The sequence below is a fragment of the Bos mutus genome, chromosome 7 (assembly GCF_027580195.1).
Source record: "Bos mutus isolate GX-2022 chromosome 7, NWIPB_WYAK_1.1, whole genome shotgun sequence".
Classification (NCBI taxonomy): domain Eukaryota; kingdom Metazoa; phylum Chordata; class Mammalia; order Artiodactyla; family Bovidae; genus Bos; species Bos mutus.
This window is the reverse complement of record NC_091623.1, coordinates 89,966,158-89,984,082: the sequence shown is the minus strand read 5'-3', so window position 1 is coordinate 89,984,082 and position 17,925 is coordinate 89,966,158. Positions and strand designations below refer to the sequence as shown.

The 17,925-nt window shown below is 46.4% G+C and overlaps 1 protein-coding gene across 2 annotated transcripts in view; it reads right to left on the bottom strand.

Moving 5' to 3' along the window:
* Nucleotides 1–606: 606 nt before the first annotated feature.
* The window catches only part of CTNNA1 (catenin alpha 1), a 179,525-nt gene continuing 162,206 nt past the window's right edge, over nucleotides 607–17,925 (bottom strand). For both annotated transcript variants that reach the window (XM_070374415.1, XM_070374416.1), the window contains exons 12-18: nucleotides 11,342–11,542; nucleotides 10,450–10,601; nucleotides 6,091–6,201; nucleotides 4,383–4,564; nucleotides 4,154–4,259; nucleotides 2,694–2,828; nucleotides 607–1,792 (exon numbers count right to left, since the gene is read on the bottom strand). In XM_070374415.1, the coding sequence (XP_070230516.1) occupies nucleotides 1,505–1,792; nucleotides 2,694–2,828; nucleotides 4,154–4,259; nucleotides 4,383–4,564; nucleotides 6,091–6,201; nucleotides 10,450–10,601; nucleotides 11,342–11,542 (1,175 nt within the window). In that variant the 3' untranslated portion in view covers nucleotides 607–1,504. The remainder of the gene's footprint in view (nucleotides 1,793–2,693; nucleotides 2,829–4,153; nucleotides 4,260–4,382; nucleotides 4,565–6,090; nucleotides 6,202–10,449; nucleotides 10,602–11,341; nucleotides 11,543–17,925) is intronic.

Here is a 17,925-nt window from a genome sequence, read left to right as displayed (position 1 = left end):
CTTCGACCAGCTAGGAGGAGGAGGAGGAGCACCCTGTGAGGAACAAGAAACCGGAGTGAGATGCTTCAGAGGCTGAGGAGGAGCTGTGAGCGGGGAGGGCCTGTGCACCTTGGCCACTGACGGTGCAGAGAGGAAGATGGGCATGCAGAGCTGACTGGAGCGGCAGGAAGTGAGGAAGGGGAGACAAGGACGACACTCTCTAAGGAATGGGGACGTAGGCTGGGAAAGGACAGCAGGTTCAGGAGGTTTGTAAGGCAGCCATCATCTTGGTACAGTTACAAACCAGTGGGGATGATTAGAAGGGGAGGGTTGACCTCCAGGGAGATGTCAAGGATGCCTCTGAGGTTCTGCCCTGCACCCTGAAGTACAGACATGTGAATTCCCATGGTGGGCGTGGCCCTCCCAGCCGGCCCAGCCTGGAAGCTCCAGGGAGGCACAGCCCTGAGCCCTTTGCACAGTCTGCTCCCTCCCTGGGCAGTACCATCCAGGAAAGAGGGCCAACGGGAGGCCGGAGCATGGCAGATGCTGGGGGCAAATCCAGGAGATGTCTGATGTAAAAACTCCACTCTATGGGAAGGCAAAGAAAAGAACTCTGGCCCCTTAGACTTGGTTTCATAGTGGACTTTATTGGGAAAAGTTAGTGTAAAAACATTCAAATTCATAAAATTTAAATAAAGTAAAATTATACCTTGTAGTTATAGTAATCGCTATAGTAATCACAAATAAGGTAAGTCTAAATCATTGCCTAAGCAAACACTATTTTGTCAGGCTTCTCCTAAGCCCAAAGCAGGAAGCGCTGCAATTATTAGAAGTGAACCCAATGATGAATTTACATTTGGAAACTGAAGGAAGTTAAAAGAGCATGTTCTGATTATGGCATCACAACATTCTAGCCTGAAAAAAAGCAACTTTATTAATGTCCCACAGCAGAGTACATTAGTAATTGTAACCATGCATTAAAATCCTCCTTTCATGTTATAAAGAGAGTAATCCATTTTCTTTGTGATACATTGTTTTAATTAGTTTTGTGTGGTCTGTCCCTCTAAAGACCTGTCTAGGAATGTTCCTTTCTCCAAGGCCTCCTAAGACGCCCGGGATGCTTCCTCCGGGTCGTCTTTGGTCATTTACTACCAGCCAAGTGGCCAGAACTGGGGGAAGCCCCTCCCTGAACCAAGATGCTGGTAGATCCCCTCTCCCAAACCTACTGCTACCACCACTGGGAGGACAGGCATCTCAACTTGGTCAACAGTGTTACTAACACATTCATGTGGGAGTCTCTTTGGTTATGGAATTTTTACTTTTAATTATTTAGGAGTATAAAAAATATAGCTAGATATATGCCCCTGAATTCTATGACTTAAACACAAGTACGTCCTTACAAAATTCACCAGGTTGGCCAGGTCTCAAGAATCTATTTCCCTATGGGATCTAACATCAGTGTTCTATTTAGCAAATATATGTGAGTGAAGAATGATGAGGGATCTTTAGGAGGGCCCGGGCAGCCTTAGATGCTGTCCATAGCTTTGAACTCACTGAGGGCCTGCACGGGGTTCACGTGCTTCTTCTGAGATGCTCTTTTAATCTTGGTCTGCGTCTCATCCTGTTTCTCTCTCTTCACCAAGGGCTTTTTCTCAGGCGCCTTCATCTTCCACGACACAGCAGGGAGGTTGAGGGACGCCATCCCCTGGGACTTCTGGTATTTGGTGGAGGCCACGTACGATGCCTTCACTGTCTGCACCACCGCATTCATCAAGTTCTTTGCGGCTTGAATCAGGGACATGGCGCTGTCCACCTGAGAGGCACAGACAGGAGGTGAGGAGCACGGGCCAGGGTCTGGGGTGGAAGGTCCAGCTGGCCTGTCGGTCCCCGACAGGGAGTCCCCACTCTCCTGGGGCCCGGAAGCAGCCCTCGTTCCTAATCAGCTCTCCCAACGGCTAGGTGCTCTCATCCAAACACCCTGAAAATGCCTGTATTTCAGATCTTCTGAAGGGAAGAGTAATAAAAATGTAAGGTACCATTACCTTACCTGCCCTAGCCCTCAACAGTTTTCAAACAAGGCGGGGGATGATCTGCAGAACAAGCACTGTCAACAGCCACAGGCATGGGGTGGGGGGCTTAGGTCAGCCTCCTGGACAGAGCGCCCCATGCTTTGAGTAAAGACCCAGGGGACTCCCCTCACATTTAGAGAAGATGGGTAATTGTCCCCAGAGACAGGGGCATTTGATGTTGGAGCAGGTAAACAAATGGTCTAAGTATGTCCAACATTCAAAGTTCTTTGAAAGGAAATTGTGTGGGGTTTAGCAGAAGCCACGGGGCTTCCATGGAGTGAGGTGTCCTTGTTCCCCTAGGGTGACAGGTCCAGAACTGTGTGATGTGACCTGCGAAACAGACAAGGGGAGAGAGTGTACTGGGGCTCTTTGAGGGTGGAGGGGGTTTGAGAAAGGCTGTATGTCTCTGCAATTTCTGAACAGGCTCACTTTCTCTCTAGAAGAAGAAAAAAAAGGAGGATAAAAATACTCTTTCCCACAGAAGCAAAAGGGAAGAGGCCAGCACAGTAAGGGCTCCTAACTGTCACCAACCGTGTTCAGCAGAGCTGCAATATGCACAGAGGAGCCGACGTGCAGCCCTCAGCCTCCGAGAGGAAACTATGGATCCTCTCCCAGCACTTCCTCCCACTGACAGAGGAAACTTACCCCAGAGACGACCAGCTCCCCACCAAGGTTCTGCACCTCGGCCTTGACTTTGCTGCAGATGTTGAGCTGGTGGCAGTAAAGGGCAATGCGCTGAAGGTAGGCCAGCAGGTCCTGCTTGCAGGCTGAGTCTGGGCACTGACGAGAGAGCGGACTTAGCACCAAGCACTCTTGAGCCCAAACACACCCATTCCTAGGGCTATTCTGACAGGCTCAGTCAGTGCTGCAGCAAGGATGAGAGAGGATTATCCAAGTACCCGGGCTGTCACTACCCTCAGCAACTCTGCTGGGGTCCCTGCCTCTGGAGAAAAGTGACGGTGTCATGAGCTAGAGTGAAGGGCTGTCTGCTCAGAGGGCCCAGATGTGCTCAGTGGTGCACACTCTAAACACCTGATGAAAGGAGAGTCATTTTAGGCAAAGAGAGAGAACAAGTGCGTCAACCAAAGCAAGCAGAGCACCTCTTAAGTGTTGACGCCAACACCTCCCTTCTGTGAGGCTGGGGTTTTTTATTCTCAGCAGCTCCTGAAGCATGGCAGAGCCATGCCTCATTTGCATTTTAAGATGGTTGTGTAAGAAGACTGTGTTGGGAGCTGTGTGGAGGGCGGAGCAGGGAGTCAGTGAGGAAGGCCATAGTCTTGCAGGCACAGGCTGTGCACGATGGACTGAGTGGTGGCTGCTGAGAGGAAGAGACCAGATGGTGCTCACATTCATGTGGCCAGTAGATGTACTGGGGCTGAGTACCAGATATAAGCCCTTACAGAGGGGCGTTAAGGAGGGCTTCCCAGTCTTTGGCTTGAGCACTGTCACTGTCCTGCAGCCCTGGTGCAGGCTGAGCATGTGGACACTTGAGGGAAAGCAGTGGGAAGGCTTTGTAACTATAGCTGAAAATAGCTTGTAAACTTTCCTGGAGGTTTACACACTTTTTTCAACACATCAGTAGAGAAAAGGGATGAAGGCTGGGTGGCTGGGAACACAGACGTCTGTCCCCACTTCGGCACATCATGCTTCCAAAGCACCAGACCAAAGAGCTCCTGACTCTTACGTGAAATACACCCATAAGAGGCTCTTAACGCACTTAGTTTCAGTATATTATTGGGGCTTGCAGAATTAGCTCCTACCCAGAGCTGACATTCTAAAGAGATCTGAAGAGCTAACAGTAAAGGCTGGTTTTAGCTGTCAATCAAGGCAAGATTTTAGGACATACACACCTATGTGTGTATGTGATGTAATGCAGAGATGTGCTGTAATGCAAACTGGGCCTGTCTTATAAAACTTGTCAAAGAAACAGGAATTCAGAAATCCTTAAAACTCTATGCTGATGTTAATCAAGCAGGTTGGTGAGTTAAGAACACTGTTTGAGATTAGGAAAGTGCTGTGGCTCATGAAAAACACTGTTATACCACCCCTGGGCTGCCCGAGTCCAGCATGAACTTTAAGGCCTGTGGGGCAAGTCTGTTACTTACATGGTCTGCAATGGTGCGGCCAAGCTTATCCATCCTGGAGCCTGCCTCAGCAATTTTCTTGGCGGCACTGATCACATCTGATGTGTTTTTAAGTGGTCCTTTACCTCTGAAAACAGGGAACAAGGATGATTGTTAACTAAAGCCCTTGTAGGTGGAGATGAACAGCAAAGGATGTACGGAGCAGCACATCCTGCCTACGTGAGGTGGCCTGCAGGGAGGGGCTGCTCACCGGGTGAAGTCCGTCATCTCCATCATGATCATGCACATCTGCTTGGCCAGCACGATGATGTCATTGCCACTGTCGTCCCACTTGGACACCTCAGCGTCCAGCTTGCTCTTTTCTTCCTGAAAACTGGCCACCTGTTCCGCAATCTTTGCTTTCTGCTCCTGGGGAAGCTGAGCCATGATCGCCTGAAATCAGAAGCACAGAAAGCTCTTACATAAAGAGAATATGAAGTTCTCACAGTGCATTAACCAAGAATATTTCCACCAAGCAATCTATGACATAGGTAGGATGATGCTTTAATAGGTTTCATTTTGCCTGAAGAACCATTTATTCTCATTTTGTGAAGTTTATAGCTTCCCGACCCACTTTCAAGAATAACGGTATGAGGAGTTGTAGGCTAATGTACAAGCTTCCTGATCACACCTGCACAGGGACAAAACCTGCTTAATTCTTTAAAAGTTTCATCTTCTGAAGTCAGAAAGACAAATATCACATCATATTAGACATAGGTGGAATCGGATTTTTTAAAAAGATACAAATGAACTTATTCACAAAACAGAAACAGACCTACAGACTTTGAGAACAAACTTAGGGTTGATTACCAAAGGGGAAACGTGATGGGGTGTGGGTAAATCAGGAGCTTGGCATGAACATACAGTATTTTATACATATAACCAAGAACATACTGTATAGCACAACGAATTCTACTCAATATTCTGTGATAACCTATGAAAGCATCTAAAAAAGAATGAATATGTGTATAACTGAATCACTTTACTGTACACCTGAAGTTAACATAACATTGTAAATCAACTACACTCCAATAAAATTACTTTGAAGAAAAATAAACTTCCATTAACCTTAAAAAAAAAAATGTCAACCTCGCCTCCTGCCATGGGGATGAGGAAGGGGCTAATGCATGCAGGCCTTTCCCTGGTGTCAGTATATACATCTCCAACTTTGCAAGATGACCCAGAAGTAGTCTTAAAATGTAAGTTTTAAAGGAGGCAGAAGAGAACCTGCTGCAGAGCACACTTCTCAGGCACTCACACCTAAGCCTGCGGCACCTGGAGGCCCGCCGCCTACCTCAAGCCCCAGACTCAGGCCTAGGGCTCCTCTCGACTCAGCTCCCCAAGGGCTAGGACCCAGTGGGGCTTAAAGCAGAGATGAACCCGCTGTTCAAAATGACTTCTAAGGGGTGAAAAAAGACTCCTTAGTAATATTTCTTGGCATCCTCCCAAAAACATAAATGCAATTGATTGAAGATTTAACGACTCAAATGAATGCAATGGCTCTGATTTTCTTGAATGTACCACTGTTATTTTTTTCCCCATGAATAATTAAATAGTTCATGCCCGTGGTATCATTGAGATAGGCAAAGACAGCAATCTTTTTTGAGTTTCACTGTCCTATTAACAAACATTGCATTGACTGGAGCATAGCGCTTTCCTGACTCAGGGCTCTTCATAAACCAAAGCCTCAGGGTACAGCTGAGGGGGCCATGTTCTTGCCCTGCTCTAGCTGAGGAGACATTCTGGATGAACCTACAATGGACTAGCAGGTGCCACAACTTTAGGATAAGGTTCCACTGCCAGAGAAAATGAGAGGAAAAATGGTGTTTTCAATAATGAGAGAGTTCTTCTGGAAAAGAAAAAGCTAAGAACAGGGAGAGACAGGAAGGTCTGCAGGACAAGTTAAACCTGATCCTTACCCGGGCACTCTGGCCAGCTATTAGCTGGTCATCTTCTGTCTGGACACTTGTCCTGCTTCTGACATCGAAGTCTTCCGTCTCAAAGTCAGAGTCATCCAGCTCCTCAGGGGTCTGCCACCAAGACAGAAATGACAAGTCAAACACAACCCTGGGCCGCCAGCAGCCCCAAGCCCCTGGGCCCACAGCCCCAGGGTCTGATGTAAAGACATCCAGAATTTTCTGCAGTACTCTAAACAGCCACGAGGAATAAAGTTAAAGTTGCTCAATATTTGAACCCTGCTTCACCGATGCATGTGCCAAGCAGTCCATTCAACAAACAGCGAGCAAAGGCACCACACCAGCATTCCCAAAGGACCTGGAGGGTTTCAGTTTCTACCAGAGAGTCAAGACTCTGCTTGACAAAAGGTTTTCACTTCATGTACTTCTCCAACACCTGCATCTTAAGACAAATGTGAGAATTGTTCTGGGTGGAAAACGTACTGTAGTAAAAATAGCAGTTTCATACATTAAACAGATTCTTATAACTTTGCCATTTTTTAATGGAAAAAAGAAAATTAACTGAATTAATACTGGGATTCCTCTTAGGTTAGCAAAGGTTGATCTGAGGAGTAAAAACAGGCAGTGTGTTTTTATGTACTTTTATTAAAGGAAAAGAGAATATGGCAGATAAAGTCTGAGTAAATACCAAAAGAACTGATCACTTTTTTGCTTTAATTATGAAATAAAAATTCTTATTTTGTACACCCTCCAGCCTCTCGTGATTAGCTGCTGACTTAAAATATAATGTAATCTTCGGGAAATTATCAGCAACAGGGCAGCAGGCAGAACAGCTGAGGTTGGCTCTTGGCCCAGCCGGTCGGCCTATGACAAGAGGGCAGTGAGGCGAGTCCCTCATCTGCACCAGGACCTAATCCAACCCCAGCCTGAGGGCTTCCTGTGAGGAAGCATCCGGACTGCCCAGAGTATGTTGGGTTTGTACACACGTGAAGGCTGGGCCGGTCCCTCTGTGTGGAGGTGAGGACAGTGGGGGTCACGTGAGGCACCAGTGAGTTACACGTCAGTGCAACACCTGGGGTCCAGCTGCTGTTGGCCATTGTGATTCTGGAGTGACAGACACTTGAGCCTTGTAGTGAGGGGTGCCTCTTAACAGGATCTCTACTTCCCCACCTTCCTCCATAGCCCATCACAGCCCGAAGAACTGTTCTTACCAGGGAAACCAAATTATCTTCTATCTGTTCATTCACTTGTTGAATCTCTGTGTGCCAAGCAAGCAGTTCTGGGCTCTTATGGTACAGAATGACAGAGACAAACATCCCTGCTCTCACAGATACAAGACTGCAGGCACCCAAGGATGTGAAGAGCGAGACTGAGAAGCAGCTGCATGAATCCAGGTGAGAGGTGCTGGTGGCTTAGACCAGGGCAGTAACCATGTTCAGAATCCCTACTTATTGTGAAGGTAGACCCAACAGGATCTGCTGATAAATCAGATTCAGTGTATGAGGCAAAAAGTGGAATCAAAGGTGAATCTAAAATTTGGGCCTAAGCAAGTGGAAGACAGACGTGCCATCAACTGATGAGAGAGCAGGGTGGAGAGATGCGGAGCTCACTTTGGGGATGACAAGCGAGGGGCAGCAAGCAGGGTGGCTGGAGGAGTGGACCATGGGAGTCAGCCTCTCGCTGGTTTTCTCATCTTTATGCTCCAAGCAAATGAGTACAGTCAGAAAAGAGACAGGTGAGAAACTATGCTACAGGGTGTACCCGTGGTCACGGGCTGTGAAGATGAAGGATGAGGAGAAACCAGCAAGACTGAGGAGGAGGGGGCCAGTGGATTTTCTTACAGTGGGAGACATTAAGGCATGTTTGTCTGCTGGGGGAAAAGTGCTGGAGGAATAGGGAACAAGACCCAGTGCAGAGAACAGGCTCAGCCAGGAGCAGATGTTCAAACCACCTCAGGATCCTTGGAAACGATGGATCCCTGGTGGTTCAGAGAGTGAAGCATCTGCCTGAAATGTGGGAGACCCAGGTTCGATCCCTGGGTTGGGCAGATCCACTGGAGAAGAAAAAGGCAATCCACTCCAGTATTCTTGCCTGGAAAATCCCATGGATGGAGGAGGAGCCTGGCGGGCTACAGCCCATAGGGTCGCAGAGTTGGACATGACTGAGTGACTTTACTTTCAGGGCCAGACAGGTAGGATGGGGCACAGGTGGGGAAAGGGGAGAAGGTATGAAGTGTTCCCAGACTCTACAGCTGTGTAGCACCAACAGTCCCCTGACATCCTGGGTCCAGTGACCCCAGTCAGATGACTGTACTTTTATGCACCACATTCAGCAGGAGACAGAATTTCACTAGGGTTGTATTTTGAAAGGCAAATAAGGGGAGTAAAAGGGTGCAAGAGAGATTTTACTGATGAAACAGAAGCTGGAATAGGAGTGAGGCAAGGACCCGAGAGGCTGAGTGAGGGTTGCAAGTGGGGAGGACCAACCGGCTGAAGATCTCGACGGACTCAAAGCACTGTTGGAGTCACAGAACCAAAGGGAGCAGCTGACCAAAGGGATGATGGAGATGCTGGTTATGACAAAGACCAGGCAAGAGTAGGCAAAAGAGGCTGAGTATGGGGGAGGACAAGACATCAAGAAACCAAGAGGCCCTGGGGTTGGAAGGATGGTTCCTGAATTAAATCAAGACAAAAAGGAGCTAAACCAAGGCTGCTGCAGACCTACTTGTCCTTGCTCTCTGAGCCCTCCCAGGTGACCACACCCAGGTTCCATCTCACCACACCTGCCAGGGCCTCTCATACTTACGATCCAACACAGCAGTGAGCACACAGGAAACAGCTACTACATGCCAGGTCCTGACCTGAGCACGTTATCTCCAATTCATCCCATCAAAGCTATCAACACCATCATCTGCATCTTAAGAGAGATGAGGGAACTTGCTGAGAGTCTCAGATGTGAGGAGGAATCCTGCTTCCACAGAACAGGCCCTAGATGTGCAGGTATCCTGGGGTGTGTGCAGTGCCAGCTCATTTAAAACCCCAAAGGCATTCACCTCAGACACTCAACAACTCATGATTATTAATGTTTCTTCTATTCTCTGTCTGCACGCAAAGAACTTTGGAAAAACAGGGCTGCATTTTGCCACACTGGTGCGCTTGACCCAGGGATCCCTTCGCACCTCTGGAGGCCAGGCCTCCCTGAGCATGGGCTGCTCTCCAGCACAGCAGCAGGGGTGAAGAAAGCAACAGGCTCCCCCAGATCCCCTCCCAACCCCCAGTATGTGCAGGTGACCCGGGCCTGCAGGAACAGCCAGCAGCCAGCCATACAACCCTTGAGCCATTCTCGTTGCTCCTTACCCGAGAGGAGTGCAGTAATGCCCAAGTGTTTTTACGTTGCATACAGAATGCATCCAGCCTGATGCAACTACTTAGGAATGGCCTCTGGTAAAAAGGGGGACACAACCCTGTCCACCTTGGAAGGTCTGACCAGCAAACCATGAAGGTGTAATGGAAACTCCCTGACATGACTAGACTGTCAACAGAGCCCAGCAACCGTCTACTCAGCAGGCCGATGTTCCAAATGCTGGCTCTGTGGCTACAGCAGGGCTGGCCCGAGCCTGGGGGCATCCAGGTGACCCCAGGAAAGCTTGGCACAGGTCCTGCTCTCAGCTTCCAGAGCAACACATTCATGTTCAGAACAGCGTGTGAGGGATCAGCTGCTATGTGAGTCCCAGCCTAAGACACAGGATGATCACAGAGGAGGTGTTGGTTTCTCAAAACCCCATTGTTCATGTCCAGGGGACCCCAGACACTGTCTCAGATGGTGAGAACTGCCGCTGGCTCAGAGAAGACGGGTCAAATGGGGCCCAGAGTGGGTGGCATTTCCCTTCAGCCATGGTGAGAGGGCTCTTGGACACTTGGCCCTGAGATCAGGAGCATCACCGAGGGCTGCACAGCCCCTCATCTTCCACCTCAACACCCTGGGGCTCTAGTGCCCTGCCTGCCTGCCACCCCTCTGAGGTGAGGAGTGCTACATGTAAAGAACAGCTTCAACCTGAATAAGGGAAATACTCCCTTCTCTGAAATTCACTGAGGAGCCTTTATTTTCTGTCACTGCCCTTTAACTCAAGAGGAAGCCTCAACTCATACTAGGTCCCCTTTTCTCAGCCCAAGTTTGGGCTCTAACTTGCAAGTAAAAGTCATTTTAGACAACGTAATTAAACATATCTCCTCCTAACAGCCCTTAGATTCATGGTTTTAATATACTGCCAACACATCTGTTGAGTTCCAGAATGATGCATTGCTCAAGTTTAGCAAATGATAAGAAGGAAGCTGTTAAAACATCTGAAATGCAGTTACTCACCCTTATCATCAACACCGCTTTCCTGATGTCCCGGATGCCATCATACACCAGGCGGGAGGCATCGATAAACTCGTTTTCATCCATGGGCTGGGCAGGGTCTGAGCTGAGGGCTTCCACAGCCGCTTCCACTTGCTCAGTAAAACGCGGCATGACTGCAGAGAAGAGAGATGATAACATCACCACCAGCCCTCCTAAATCCCTCAGTCAGATGCAGAGAGGCAGAGTGGATGATGAAGAGCCTCTGCTTCTACCTATGTGAGAGGTATTTATGGTTCAAATAAATTAAATGCCATATTTTACAAAGACTTGAATCCTCTTCTTTGTCTCTGGCTAGATTCTGCAACACAGGATTTAGATGGCTGAGAATTTGAATTGGGATTTGGACTGAGGAGCCTGGTGGGCAGGAGTCCATGGAGTCACTAAGAGTTAGACACGACTGAGCGACTTCACTTTCACTTTTCACTTTCGTGCATTGGAGAAGGAAATGGCAACCCACTCCAGTGTTCTTGCCTGGAGAATCCCAGGGACGGGGGAGCCTGGTGGGCTGCTGTCTATGGGGTTGCACAGAGTCGGACACAACCGAAGCGACTTAGCAGCAGCAGAGGCCTTGCTAGAATGGGACCCTCCTTAATTTAGTGTGTTCATTAACTAGAGATATAACTCAGAAGTTCATCTTAAAATACTGAGTTTAGAGTGACTCCCATTACTACCTGTGGGACACAAATAAGGGAAACGTGTTTGTGTGGTCTTACTGTGGCTGACCAATGACTCATCAATCTGATGTACCTTCCAGAACTCTTGTCCGAAAATCAAACTGAGTCCCAATGTCCTACTTCCTAACCACAGGGCCATCTGTGTGTGAGGAGCACAGGTAAGGGAGGGAATCCCGCACCTGTGTTGGAGAGCAGCTTGGTTGCTTCCAGCACCTTCTCTGTGTAGACCCCTGGTTCATAGTTGTCCATCTCTGAGGTTACGACATGAATGACCCGGGCAGCCCGGCCTCGAATTGCACCAGCTGTGCGGTCCAGCCCATCCACATCTTTCTCTTGGAGAGCAATGACACATTTGTTCACGTCTTCCAAAATGTGATTCTCTGAGGAACAAACAAAAACAGCCGAATGAGGGAGGAGGCCTCCCACCAGAAGGGGACAATTTTAAGTTGGCACCTGTCACTCATCCAGTGCTCACTGTGTGCCTGCTACTGTGCCAGAAGCTTTACACACATCATTTCACTCGAGACCAGATTACCCATGGGATCAACTCTCCCCTAGAAACTGGACCTGTAATCACCTCCAAGAATAACCATCTTTATTCCAGGTTTAGAAGAGACAGGCAGAGATGCCCATCTTTCAGAATCCTTGATAATTTCTCTTTCCCTTAAACAATTTCACTGATTTTATATCCCGAAGTCTAATTAGAAGACAAGGTTCACTATTCCCAGTCCCTTGCCCCTTGCTCCAGGAGATGCCAATGGTATTCAGACAAACGACCTAGACATCAGGACAACTCTGGAACATGAGAAGGGCCTGGAAGGCAGGCAAAAGCCTCGTTGGAGTTGGATTTGGAAGATCTACCAGAACTGTTTCTCCTCAAAGACAAAGCTTCACCCTGGGTATCGGGAACCCCAGAATGAGGAGTTCACGTTAACCGCATCTATAATAGCGAAGTGGGAGCAACCAAAATGTCCCAGAATAGAGTAATAAATTATGGGCACTGTGCAGCCATTGAAATGGATGAGGATCTGCAGGGGCTGATGCAGAATGGGAAAGGGAATGTTCTCACCACCAGGAACTGTGCAGTCCACCAGCAGACAGCCCTCATGACAGGGCTGCCCACACCGCATGGGGCCGGTGGGTGAGCGACACAGTCTCCAGGTCATTGTCTGGCTATTTTCTTCCTGCTCAGAAAGCAGCTTTCCTTAAGACACACAAGAAATCTGAGAAGCATTGTCTGTTAAAGACATGCTCCCTTTCTTAAACCAAGACAGTTCATGTCTCAACAGGTGAAAGACTAATGGCTCTGGTTTTTCTGGAAGAGTCAGGACTGTAATGTAATCTGTTTAAAAAACACATATGGGGACTCCCCTGGTGGCTTAGTGGTAAAGAATCTGCCTGCCAATGCAGAAGGCATGGGATCAGTCCCTGATCTGGAGGACCCCACATGCCACGGAGCAACTAGGCCCAGGTGCCACAACTACTGAGCCCACACGCCTCAGCTACTGAAGCCCGAGAGCCCACACACCGCAACAGGAGCCCCCGCTTTCCGCAACTAAAGAAAATCAGGTGCAGCAATGAGGACCCAGCAGAGCCATACATAAATAAAATTATAAATAATAAAACCCGAGAAACACAGCCGACCATTTCTTTGCCATCCTGGTTACCTTATGTTTTTGACCTGTCATTATCTAGGACTGGTTCCTGATTTAATTCCCTTCTAAAAGTCATTACCCTTCCCTCTCAGCCTCTGCTGACACAGTCATGTTACATAACACAATGTCTAGAAGAGTGATTACAATAGCTTTACCTCCTCAGATACCTCAAACAAGCAAGTGGACATGACGCTGTTTCCTCTTATCTCAAGGGGAGCCAGAGGTAAGTGCAAGTACTTAGCAGATCCAGCAAAGAACAGAGCCACCACAATGCCCTGCCTGTGGGCTTCCAGATACCTAGCAGGCTCCAGGAACAGGGCCCTCCATTTTGTAGTTCCCTGGAGATGGCAGGCATGGCTTGCAGCTACAAAACTAAACATACTCTTACCATGTGATACAGCAATTGTATTCCATACAAAGCCCCGCACACAGATGTCTACAGCATAACTACTCATAACTGCCAAAACTACGATGCAATCGAGGTGTTCTTCAGTAGGCAACCTGAAATACTGTGGTACATCCAGACCGTGAAATATTATTCTGCACTTAAAAAACAAAGTGCTATCAAGGTATGAAAAGACATGAAGGGACCTCAGGAGTTGCCAGGTTCTGGAGCAGGGAAGAGTGAACAGGTAGAGGACAGAGGGTTTTGAGGGCAATGAAAACACTCTGTATGACGCTGTAATGATGGCTACATTGGTACACTACCAAGAGTGAGCCGTGTCACTGTAGGGTCATCAATTATAATGAATGTGCTACTGTGATGGGGGATGTAGATAACAAGGAGGCTGTGCATGTGTAGGGGCAGAAAATAGATAGAAAAACTTTGTACCTTCTTCTTAATTTGGCTTCCTCTCAAATTGCTCTAAAAGTCTTAAAAAAAATTTTTTTTTATATCATCAATTAAATATCTTTCCAAGGAGCCAAAATACAGCAGTAAAAAAAAGGCGGGGAGGGGAGAATGAATTACCACAAGACAGCTAACAAGACCATAATTCAGCATCTTGCTCCTTGGAAGGAAAGCTATGACAAACCTAGACAGCATATTAAAATGCAGAGACATCACTTTGCCAACAAAGGTCTGTATAAGTCAAAACTATGGTTTTTCCAGTAGTCACATATGGATGTAAGTGTTGGACTAGAATAATTGATGCTTTTGAACTGTGGTGCTGGAAAAGACTAATGAGAGTCCCTTTGACTGTAAAGAGATCAAATATGTCAATCCTAAAGGAAATCAACCCTGAACATTCATTGGAAAGAATAATGCTGAAGCTGAAGTTCCAATACTTTAACCACCTGGTGCGAAGACATGACTCACTGGAAAAGACCCTGATGCTGGGAAAGGCTGAAGGAAAAAGGAGAAGAAGGGGACAGCAGAGGATGAGATGGTTGGACAGTATCACTGACCAAATGGACATGAGTTTCAGCAAACTTCAGGAGACAGTGAAGGACGGGGAAGCCTAGGGTGCTGCAGTCCATGGGGTCAAAAAGATTCACACATGACTTAATGACTGAAAAACAACAACAAATTCAAACATTAGGAGACTTTGAGTTTATACCACTGCACTATTAAAACATAAAATGTATTGAACTTTTCACATAAACCAATTTTAGGGGTAATAAATGAACAGACTGGTCATAGCAAACATCCTCTTCCTGCAACACAACAGATGACTCTACACATGGACATCACCAGTCTGTCATTACTGAAATCAGATTGATTACATTCCTTGCAGCTGAAGATGGAGAAGCTCTATACAGTCAGCAAAAACAAGACAGGGAGCTGACTGTGGCTCAGATCATGAACTCCTTATTGCCAGTTCAGACTTAAATTGAAGAACACAAGGGAAAACCACGAGGCCATTCAGGTATGACCTAAAGCAAATTATACAATGGAAGTGACAAATAAATTAAAGGGATTAGATCTGATAGAGTGCCAGAAGAACTATGGACTGAAGTTCATAACATTGTACAGGAGATGGTGATCGAAACCATCTCCAAGAAAAACAAATGCAAAGAGGCAAAATTGCTGTCTGAGGAGGCCTTACAAATAGCTGAGAAAAGAAGAGAAGCAACAGGCAAAGGAGAAAAGGAGAGGCATACCCATTCGAATGCAGAGTTCCAAAGAATAGCAAGGAGAGATAAGAAAGCCTTCCTAAGGGAATAATGCAAAGAAATAGAGGAAAACAATAGGCTGGCAAAGACTAGAGGAATCTTCAAGAAAATCAGAGACACCAAGGGAACATTTCATGCGAAGATGGACTCAATAAAGGACAGAAATGGTATGGATCTAACATAAGCAGACGAGATTAAAAAGAGGTGGCAAGAATACAGAAGAACTATACAAAAAAGATCTTAATGACCCAAATAAGCACAATGGTGTGATCACTCACCTAGAGCCAGACATCTTGGAATGTGAAGTCAAGTGGGCCTTAGGAAGCATCACTACAAACAAAGCTAGTGGAGGTGATAGCATTCCAGTTGAGCTCTTTCAAATCCTGAAAGATGATGCTGTGAAAGTGCTGCACTCAATATGCCAGCAAATTTGGAAAACTCAGCAGTGGCCACAGGACTGGAAAAGGTCAGTTTTCATTCCAATCCCAAAGAAAGGCAATGCTAAAGAATGCTCAAACTACTGCACAGTTACACTCATGTCACATGCTAGTAAAGTAATGCTCAAAATTCTCCAAGCCAGGTTTCAACAGTATGTGAACCAAGAACCTCCAGATGTATAAGCTGGATTTAGAAAAGGCAGACAAACCAGAGATCAAATGGCCAACATCTGCTGGATCATTAAAAAAGCAAGAGAATTCCAGAAAAAACATCTACTTCTGTTTTATTGACTATGCTAAAGCCTTTGACTGTGTGGATTACAACAAACCATGGAAAATTCTGAAAGAGATGGGAATACCTTACCTGCCTCCTGAGAAACCTGTATGCAGGTCAAGAAGCAAGTCAGAACTGGCTGGACATGACACAACAGACTAGTTCCATACTGGGAAGGGAGTACATCAAGGCTGTATATTGTCACCGTGCTTCAGTTCAGTTCAGTCGCTCAGCCCTGTCCGACTCTTTGTGACCCCATGAATTGCAGCACGCCAGGCCTCCCTGTCCATCGAGTCAGTGATGCCACCCAGCCATCTCATCCTCTGTTGTCCACTTCTCCTCCTGCCCCCAATCCCTCCCAGCATCAGAGTCTTTTCCAATGAGTCAACTCTTTGCATCAGGTGGCCAAAGTATTGGAGCTTCAGCTTTAGCATCAGTCCTTCCAAAGAAATCCCAGGGCTGATCTCCTTCAGAATGGACTGGTTGGATCTCCTTGCAGTCCAAGGGACTCTCCAACACCACAGTTCAAAAGCATCAATTCTTCGGCACTTAGCTTTCTTCACAGTCCAACTCTCACATCCATACACGACCACTGGAAAAACCATAGCTTTGACTAGACGGACCTTTGTTGGCAAAGTAATGTCTCTGCTTTTGAATATGCTATCTAGGTTGGTCATAACTTTCCTTCCAAGGAGTAAGCGTCTTTTAATTTCATGGCTGCAATCACCATCTGCAGTGGTTTTGTCCTCTTTCACTTGCATCAAGAGGCTTTTTAGTTCCTCTTCACTTTCTGCCATAAGGGTGGTGTCATCTGCATATCTGAGGTTATTGATATTTCTCCTGGCAATCTTGATTCCAGCTTGTGCTTCTTCCAGCCCAGCTTACTTATGTACAGAGTACATCATGAGAAATGTCTGGCTGGATGAAGCACAAACTGGAATGAAGATTGCTGGGAGGAATATCAATAACCTTGGATATGCAGATGACACCACCGTTATGGCAGAAAGGAAAAAGGAACTAAAGAGCCTCTTGATGAAGGTGAATGTACAGAGTGAAAAAGCTGGCTTACAACTCAACATTCAAAAAACTAAGATCATGACATCTGGTCCCATCACTTCATGGCAAACAGATAAGGAAACAATGCAGTGAAAGACTTTCTTTTCTTGGGCTCCAAAATCACTGCAGATGGTGACTGCAGCCACTAAAAAGACGCTTGCTCCTTGGAAGAAAAGTTATGACTAACCTAGACAAAATATTAAAAAGCAGAGACATTACTTTGCTGACAAAGGTCCGTATAGTCAATTCTATCATTTTTCTAGTAGTCATGGACAGTATGAGAGTTGGACCATAAAGAAGGCTGAGTACTGAAGAACTGATCTTTTGACTGTGGTTTGGAGAAGACTTGAGAGTCCCTTGGACTGCAAAGAGATCCAACCAGTCAATCGTAAAGGAAATCAGTCCTGAATATTCATAGGAAGAACTGATGGTGAAGCTCCATTAATTTGGCTGCCTGATGCCAAGAACTGACTCACTGAAAAAGACCCAGATACTGGGAAAGATTGAAGGCAGGTGGAGAAGGGGACGACAGAGGATGAAATGGCTGGATGGCATAATTGACTCAATGAACATGAGTTCAATGGAAATGAGTTTGAGCAAGGTCCAGGAGATCAGGAAGGACAGGAAAGCCTGGCATGCTGCAGTCCATGGGTCACAAAGAGTCAGACACGACTAAACAACAACAATGAACCAATCATAAGAATAAAGGGATTTAGAGCTCATGTTTAGATCAGAAAAATCTTTTATATACTTATTATATCAATATTTATATAAATAATATCTACATATTACTTAAACTAAGCAGACTGGTACTGAGCCTGCCTACAATACTAACCCTAAAAATTGCTACTTTTACTGAATCTAACACAACATCTGGAGAAGGGGAAGAGAAGGGAAAAAAAGAAACAATGTTGCTAATTAAACTATGAACCAAAGTTTTCACATATCACTGATTTTCAAGACTCATCCCAGTTTCAGGATTATTAATACTTGGGGTGGGAAAACACCTTTGGCAATCATTAAGCACAGCATTCTTTTTCATTCATTAAACAAAGTGGCCCAAACTTCACCAAGGATTTATTAACCTTCATCTTGGGCAAGTAGTTTTTAAAAAGCAATTTAGATTTTCTTGAATTCATACAGGTTTTCTTCCAGACGAACCCAAACCAGGGAAGGGCCTGCCATTCTTTAGCCACCAAGGAAGGCTTCTATATCAGGAAGCTGAC